This window comes from Amblyomma americanum, chromosome 6, assembly GCF_052857255.1.
Source record: "Amblyomma americanum isolate KBUSLIRL-KWMA chromosome 6, ASM5285725v1, whole genome shotgun sequence".
NCBI lineage: Eukaryota > Metazoa > Arthropoda > Arachnida > Ixodida > Ixodidae > Amblyomma > Amblyomma americanum.
Genome location: NC_135502.1, coordinates 67,295,352 through 67,303,631, shown reverse-complemented (window position 1 = coordinate 67,303,631; position 8,280 = coordinate 67,295,352). Strand labels below are relative to the sequence as shown.

The 8,280-nt window shown below is 50.0% G+C and overlaps 1 protein-coding gene across 2 annotated transcripts in view; it reads left to right on the top strand.

Moving 5' to 3' along the window:
* Positions 1-574: 574 nt before the first annotated feature.
* LOC144093634 (protein turtle homolog B-like) overlaps positions 575-8,280 on the top strand; it is a 573,432-nt gene continuing 565,726 nt past the window's right edge. For both annotated transcript variants that reach the window (XM_077627216.1, XM_077627215.1), the window contains exon 1: positions 575-3,315. In XM_077627216.1, coding sequence (XP_077483342.1) covers positions 3,225-3,315 — 91 coding nt within the window. In that variant the 5' untranslated portion in view covers positions 575-3,224. The remainder of the gene's footprint in view (positions 3,316-8,280) is intronic.

The following is an 8,280-nucleotide window of genomic DNA, read 5'->3' as shown; positions in this document are numbered from 1 at the left end:
GCATTCAAGTTACCCCATCAACGAGCGCTTCCCTTAAGCAAATGGCAAAGGCGGAGGTGGAGCTGAGAGGGATTTCGCGGAGAAAGGAGCGTGAAACGAGACCGGCCGGAAAAATATGGGAGCACATCGTGAGAGGGAGCCCCCACATCAAACAGGCACCGTTTCGGACAAAAGATATAAGCCCTCTGCTCTTGATTCCGATCATTTGGAACGAAGAGATCCAAAGCCGCAGGAATCCATGCCTCGTGGAGAAAATGGGAGCGGCGCAGGGCTGGAGTAAGGGAAAGAGAAACTTTATGGCAACTGAAGCGACCGAAGAGAAAAGGCCGAACCGAAAGAAAGGGCGAACCGAGAGCGTAGAGAAGAAAGAAAAAAAACCGAGGCGGCACCCTCTTCCAGCTCAAATTGGGAAAGCAAGTCCCACTGGCGCGACCCCCCTCCCCCCTCCCCCCCAACCCCAAACCCCGCTTCTCCCCATATCTGGACTCCTTTCTTCCCCCCTCGTGGCCCGCCTGGGGAGCACGTGGTCGACGACAGGACCGCCCCTCGCGGCAGCGCGTCGAACTTGGCGCTCAGAGTGTGCTGGCGCGCTCCGGACGCGGTGCCCAGAAAATATGTTTCCACCGCCGGCGGCCGTGTAAATGTTCTCTCTGCTGGACCGCCGCGGCCACTGCGTGCGCGCACCCGACGCCGTCGCCGCCACGCGAATGTGCGCCCTGCGTCGCCGCTGACGAGGACATATCGTACGTTTCCCCGGCACTGTTGTCGTCGTCCCGCGGACGCCGCAGCGCTACTACCACCCTCAGAGACTCGTAAAGTGTGCGTCTGTCTCCGCGCGCTCGTGGCCGGCTTCTCGTGGTCCGCTGGAGATTGCGGCGGCGAGGCTGCCTGCCCCCTCCCCCGCAAGTTACTTTTCTTTTTCGCCTGGACGCGCGAGGACGTGTTGGCTCGGACCCCGTTGACAAGGGATTTTCGAGAGGAACCCTCGGCGCCTATTTCTGTCATCTTTGGGACCACCGCCTCCGCCGTCTCGACTGCTGCTGCTGCTTGCTTTGCGTGCGACACTTTTGTTCGCTGCGCCACGGGTGCGAGATTTATCCCCTGCGTCCTGCCAGTACTGCGCGCCGTCAATTGGACGGCCTGTCAGATGCGTGGAGTCAGTGCGGGTACAACGCTCGGGCAGCTCTGAAGAAGTTGAAACGAATTTGCTTCGACAGGCTGTGAAGCAAAGGCTTTTCTCCGCTGAAAGCCTTTCCTCGTAGTCGTGCTTTCTTCGTCCTTCTCGAAGTGATCTTTTGTTTCTTTTTTACTGCTCCTGTTCTTTCCTATTCGTTTCCGAGATTACATTTTCTTCAGCGCCACAGAGCGCCCCGACAGCAGGACCAGTGAGGCTGGAGACAACTTAGATAAAAAAGGAAGTGGAATCACAATTTTCTTTTCGCTCCCAGGAGACCTTGCAGCTTTTGTCGCCAACGTCGACGGTTCGCTTGTAGAATCTCCCGGCGAGCTCTAACTTCTTCCCGGAACGCCCGTGGCAGCGAGTGGTCACAGACCTGACTGTGGACGTGAATTTTAACCCACCGACTGCCCCTGGCCGCGTACGGATACGCCAGAAGCCAACCGTGCGCCGAGTGTGAGACAAACTGCCTTTCGCTTGTTTCAAGAACAACTCGACAACAGACGAGCAGTGTCTTCGTTTTCTGTGTCGCAGCGCCAGTCTCTTCGCTACATTCTTCTCTTTTATCCCGGATTGCGACGGCCTCGAGGCTTAAACGCGTTTGCTCCGCTTCGCGCTCTTTTTTAGCCCGGACTCTGGCTTCTTTTCGCTCGGGGCTTCAAACCTCCCGGTTTTAGTGAGCAGCGACCTGGAAGCGGAGAGAAGAGGATTGTCCGAGAGCGGCAAGACAGGACAAGCCATTAGAAAACACAAGTTTCAAGCCAGAAGAAGTCTTCTCCGGATCTTGGAAGGAGGAGAAGAAGAAGAAGCCTGGTTGGCTTGATTCCGTTTACTGCCTGGCGGTCCGCTTCAAAGTGTCAGTAGACAGTGGCGCCACCCCTGCCGTGGGCCTGCAGCGGACGGCCGATACGCTTAACGCTAGAAAAGCAGAGGGAACCTGGAGGGAAGAGGAGAAAAAAAACGGGCAGCCGAATCGTCTCAACTAGAAAATCCTTTCCAAGGAGGTCTTCCTCATTTACGCGTGCGGTCTCCACCCACCGGCTCGCCATCGCTCTTGCCGCAGCCGTCGAGACGGGACTCAACTTGCGAGGTTCGCTCACCCGCCTTCTTCTTCTTCTTCGGCTGCACTGCTTTCTTTTTCTTTCAATCGCTCCCTTTCTTTTTCCCTTCCTATCTTGGCTTCTGTCGTCGCAGTTGTGTGCAACTGCCATCCGGCACAGACGCACGGACGCACCGGATACAGATTGAGGGGAGCTCGGTCACCGGCAGCCGCACGGAAAGAAGGCGACGGCGGATACAACAAACGTGACACGTCATTTTGTTCCTGGCGGCGGGAGCTAGCTGCGCTAACAGCAGCCGTCCAGCACCCCCCTTTATCTCCGGAAAGTCGTCGTTTTCGGGGCTGACATTTTCGCTGCAGCCGTCGTAGCAGCACCAACCGTCGTCGCCACTACTGCGGCCGGCACGGTGCGCGAGTTCCCACCTCACGTCGCGCGATCCTCGCCTTCGCTCCGGCCCCGTCCTCCGCTCCTCCCGCGCCTCCCGCCACTTCCCCTCTTCTCCGACACCGCGACGGTGGGTCTCTAGTAAGAAAAGCGCCGAGATCTTCGACGACGCTACCACGTTCGCTCCGTCGCGTGCGGCGGTTCCCACCTCTTCCTTTTTTGCCGGCGTCACCGCTGCGACGTCACCGACGACCTAAAAGAAGAGGGAAGAAATAGAAGTCCGTGTCTCTCTCCTTATTACCACCGTCGTTTTTTTCCTTCCATTCCCGAATCCCCCCTCCCCCTTTTATTTTTTCCTTTCACCTACTTCCTGTGGCGCGCAGATTTGTGGCCTGACAATCGGAGCTCGATGTGTGGTTCGATGCGATCCCCCGACTGCCCAGTTCGTTTGCGCTGCGCCGTTTGGTTCTGCCGACTTTGTGCGCTGTCGCTGCCCGACCACGGCCCGCGGCATTCCTGCCGCCTCGTCGTCGAGGAGCACTGAGGAGGTGGTGACTCTTTTGCTGTTCGGAACGTGCTCGCGGGGAGTAAGCATCGCAAACATGGTGGTTTCTCGGCGAGCACTGCTGCTTGTGTCGGCCCTACTCGTGGCTCGGATCCCTGCGGCACTGTCGGCGCTCATCGAAGCTCGAGGTGAGAGGCAGGATTGCGGCGATGAGTCGATTCGCAGCGGAAGGCTGAGGATTGCACCTCTGCTTACTTTCTGTGTCTTTTAGTTTTATCAGTGATGCTGTGCTTGTATGATTTATGTGCCTGTATTGCTTTCAAGTGCGAACTTTTGGTGCTGTTTCACGCAGCCGTCCTGCGCTGAGGTAAATGCAGAAACAGACCGAACATTACGTTAGAACCCAATTACAGCAACGTGCCGCAGAAACTAAGCTAGCTTTTGCTGATGAGTGTTGCGCACCCGTATTTGCGGGGCGCAGGATCTGAATATGCCGGCGATATAATACCTTTGCCGCCAGTGAGTGCAGACCTCATACTGACGGACATGTAAAAGAAACAAAGCGAGTAATTTGGTAGTGCCCTGGTTAACTCTCTTCCAGTGTTTACCGGTTTTGCTGCAAGGTTCTGGTGCACGACCGTTTACTTGTTTTTTTTCTTCATGCGTACGACATTCGCGCGTCGTAGGATTAAGGAAACAATTATTGATAACGCGCTAAGCGAAATCATTCAACTTTCTCGCTTTTCTTCGCTTATGTTGTGAGACGCAGGCTCCCTCATTACGCGTAATGTATTTTGGAGTTAAAACCCCGATGATTCGTCGCCTGCTTATCGCTTAATTATGGCCCAGGGTTCGCATGCTTGGCCTGTCTTTATATACAACGAGTAAATAAAATACAGCGCTGTATTTATTGTTTATATACTCTAGAACGCAGTTACGCGCCTAAACAGTTTATTTCAGAGGAAAATTGAAAGGTTCTCATCGAAGCTGTATCTTTATTTTTCTGTGCTTCAGATTCGCAACTTAATGACGCCTTCCATACTTTATAATTAACTGCACATCTCCAACCAAAATTTTAACTTTAACCCAACGTGTCGAAGCCGACTCGGCTCCTTCATCAGGGGTGACTGAGGGCAGTAGCTAGCGTCGGCTTCGAAACGTTGGGTTAAAGTTGAAATTTTGGTTGGAGATGTGCAGTTTATTATAAGTCTTCTAACCCGACCAGACAGGCAAATCTGTCCAAATGTTTAGTTTTCTTCCACACTTAACACACCAGACGCGAAGTATTTCAGTGAGATATCCTTGGCCGCTAAGCCTTAAGAAGGTAGTCTTTAGACACAGAAAACATACTACGTTAATAAAAAAGTGAATTTTATTATTAATTTCTTACTTAGGGCAGTAACATGAAATGCCTCGATCTGGTTTAAACACCACTATGCACGCAAGAAGTAACATTTCTCGCAATAAATTCATGACCGCATTACTTCACATATAAATGAGGAGCGGGATATATCAAAGACGAAAAACTAACCGGCTTTTTGTCGTGCCTCGCAAAAAAATCGATGGTGACTGCCAGGGTTCTAAATACTATACGGTGCCCACAAACTATCGCACTGCTTCAGTGCGTCCTCCGGTGCCATTCAAATTCTACTACGGCTCAATACACAGCAGACGATGAGAAATGATGTGCTCCGCTTTATCCAGGCAGCCGACACCGATAAATTTCTTTCCAAATAGAAAGTCCTGTACTGAGCAAGTGTCTTTAGTCTTCGTATCAGTGTTATACACTGTGACGCACACTGACTGTTTTCCACTGTGCCTCGGTTTCGCTGGCCTAGCGTACACTGCCGGCAAAAGCCGGGATATCCATTGCACGATCTGAAAGAACGAGCCAGCCTTCAGCGTTTTTCTCCGGAAAAAATAAGGAAGAGGAGCTGGGGGGGGGAGGCCGCCGATTTGCTGGAGTTCAGGAGCAAGGCATGAATGAGAAATCTTATATTAAGCAAACCTCCGTGATGCACCGTTTGCATACCAAGAGCAGACTTCTTAAATTGAAAATGTTCTTTTCTCATGCACTGTCCGATTTTCTTTTTGCTAGCCCAACTTTTTGTTTCAAGGCAGCTGCTTTTTGGTTTAAACGGTAACGTGGAGAGAATAGCTGAGCTTAAGAGGCACACCAGCGTGGCACTCGCAAACTCTGTCCGTGATGCATTTTCTAATTTTTCACACTGTAAAGCACGCCTTGGAGTATGCTATTCAAAAATCACCACTATTGCCCTGAGCACACTGTCTTGCAGTTCCTAGAAGCAAGCGGAAAGGATCGAATCGTCTGTAAGTTTAAAGTTAGTTTAAGCTAAGCTCGTTTGCTTGGAACTATTTATCAAAGAACCCCAAATTCATTCTAAATGATGTCTAGCCAGGTGTCGGCGAAGAACAGATTGCCTACACGAAGGCTTGAAACACAAGGCACTGAGTCTGTAATGACTAATAAAGAAATGCTAATGGTGCATTGCGATTAGTACAGGAGTCGACCCGTATTTGATAGCGCAAGAAAATATTTTGAAGAAAGACAATCGCATCTGTAGGCTTCAGTGCGCCTCGTGTTGACCAAGCTACGACTGCGCGCAAACATTGTCTTGCCGACGTTTGTTCGTGCGACGTCCAATACAGCGTGCTGAAAAAAAAACACCACAGGACCGAGACGAAAACTGTACTAAGAATATTCCGCAGCCAAGGCGAGCCGCAGTCTACTGATGAGATTCTGGGACTATTCATTTTCTGTTTTGACCAACCGTGTGTACGAATAGTGTTGGACGCCGATCGGCAAAACCTCTACGTTGGCGTCCATAAGGCATTTAACTGAGCAATGTATGAATAGGAGACGCTGAGTCCTGAAAGCCTTCGCAGAGCCGCTGTTAGGTAAACGAAAACTTGATGAGAATTCATTAAGCCATTCCCGATATTCAGAGGGTTTTTACCATACGGCGGTTCATTTTACCCAGGCATGCGAGGGGCCACCGCGGTGGCTGAGCGGTTATGGCGCTCGGCTGCTGGCCCGAAAGACGCGGGTTCGATCCCGGCCGCTGCGGTCGAATTTCGATGGAGGCGAAATTCTAGAGGCCCGTGTACTGTGCAATGTCAGTGCACGTTAAAGATACCCAGGTGGTCGAAATTCCCGGAGCCCTTCACTACGGCGTCTCTCATAGCCTGAGTCGCTTTGGGACGTTAAACCCGCATAAACCAAACTAAACTAAACCAGACATGCGAGGGAGATCTCATTAGGTTTATCTAGCAATGCGGGGTAGTGCGAGCTTATGTCCACAGGAAGCGAATTTGAGCTCAGATAGATTCAGCTTGAGCAAAAAGACTGATTTGCTTCAAAAGGAAAAACTTCTGAAGTTTGGTGAGGCTCATCTGGCGTTCGGCTGGAGAAGTTGTTTGCAGACGACCAAACCCACAAACTCTATTACTTTTTCGGCTGGATGAAACGGTCAAAGATGACTGTAAAATAGCTTAAACTATTCCCTGGTGTGTACTGTGAAGCGTGATTAACTTAATTTTAATGTATTCGCTTTCTCAATCGCAACTCTTTTCGCGGGTGGCAAAGAAAGCGAAAGACTCGAGCTCCAGAGAGATATTAATGCAAATAGTGGCAACGCAGGAAATTCTGGCAGCCGGTGGGGGCCGAGGGCCCGCTCAGTGTTCCAAGCACAAATTACATCCCCCACGGTTGTCGGGTACTAGGGGGACGTCAATATGGTTTGGTTTGGTTTATGGGAGTTTCACGTTCCAAGGTGACTCAGGCTATGAAGGGTGAAGTAGTGGAGGGCTCCGAACAGTTTCGACCACTTGGGGTCTTTACTGTGTACTCACATCGCACAGTACACGGGCCTCCAGGACTTTGCCTATATACTCCGTTTCATGCATCAGGTACAACGCTGTGAAAAGTACGGAAGTAGTCCGGAAGGAAAAATAAAGGAAGGCGTGTTACTCCGCGCTTGTTATGTGCCCGAGTGGTCTATGGCACGAGAAAGCGACAGCGTGTTGTCAGCAATAACAGTGCATTTAATCAAGATCACGACAAATGTGTCATGTGGTAAGCCTGCCGGGCAAGCATTTACTATGTTTCGCTCACCACAAATAACACACTACTTTTCATTCGCAAATGTAGGAGGCGCAAAGAAAAGCGCTAGCTTTGACAGCGTTGCACATGATGTTTGAAACGGAGTATACAAATGCTAGAGACCTGTCGAACTGCTTGCCGTTAAGGGCGCGCAAACTTCTAGCGCTCATCGCTGCTACTGGGTGTTCATTTCTGCACTTTATTGTGAACTGTTCTTATGGAATGGGTCTGCATGCAGAACGTCCGCTCCCAATGTAGAACAAAACAAAAATATGGTTATCTTCCCCTGCACTCACAGCTAAGTGATGAAACCTTAACTCATTCACACTAATGTGCATTGCAGGAGTTCGCTTGAACTTACAGTGCAACACCTAGTGTCCAACACTCCATAATCCGAAAATTGTGGAACAAATTTCTATATTCTGTCTCGGAGCAGTCTCTTTCCCTTTACTCTGTGTTTCCTGTAATCGAGCACGATCATTAAATTTTAGTCTTCTTGAGCACGTGTCGTGGCCGGAAATCGCTCTCGAGTTGCGTTTTTTTTTGTCATACTGCGCGGTGAATCTCGTTGGAAACCTGGAAACACAACACCTCATAGAAAAGATTTCGCTTTCTCTCCAACTTCTTTAAAGCGTCCACTAATGCTTTCGTCCATTTCGTCCGGTTAAAAACGTTACAACTTAATAGTCTTGCTCCGTCTCTCTCCTTTACGGTGCAAGTCAGGTTTCCGACTTAACGGACAGCATACTCCCTCTTTAATTCATGAAATCCCGACAGCTGTCTTAAACATTTTTGCCCATATTTTGTCTTAGTCTCTCATTAAGTGTATAATAAATGCGTTTTTAACGTTTCGCAGAATGTGTTGTGGTTTCGCTTTCCAAGGTTCATTTTGCTTGTTTTTGTTCCTTTCTGTTTTACTTATGAACAAACTTAAGCATTTTATTACTCGCTTAGATTTGAATTAAACCTGAGAAAACTATAAAAATGTGAATAAAAATGGTTTAGACGCTCAACTCGCCTTAGCCTCTCT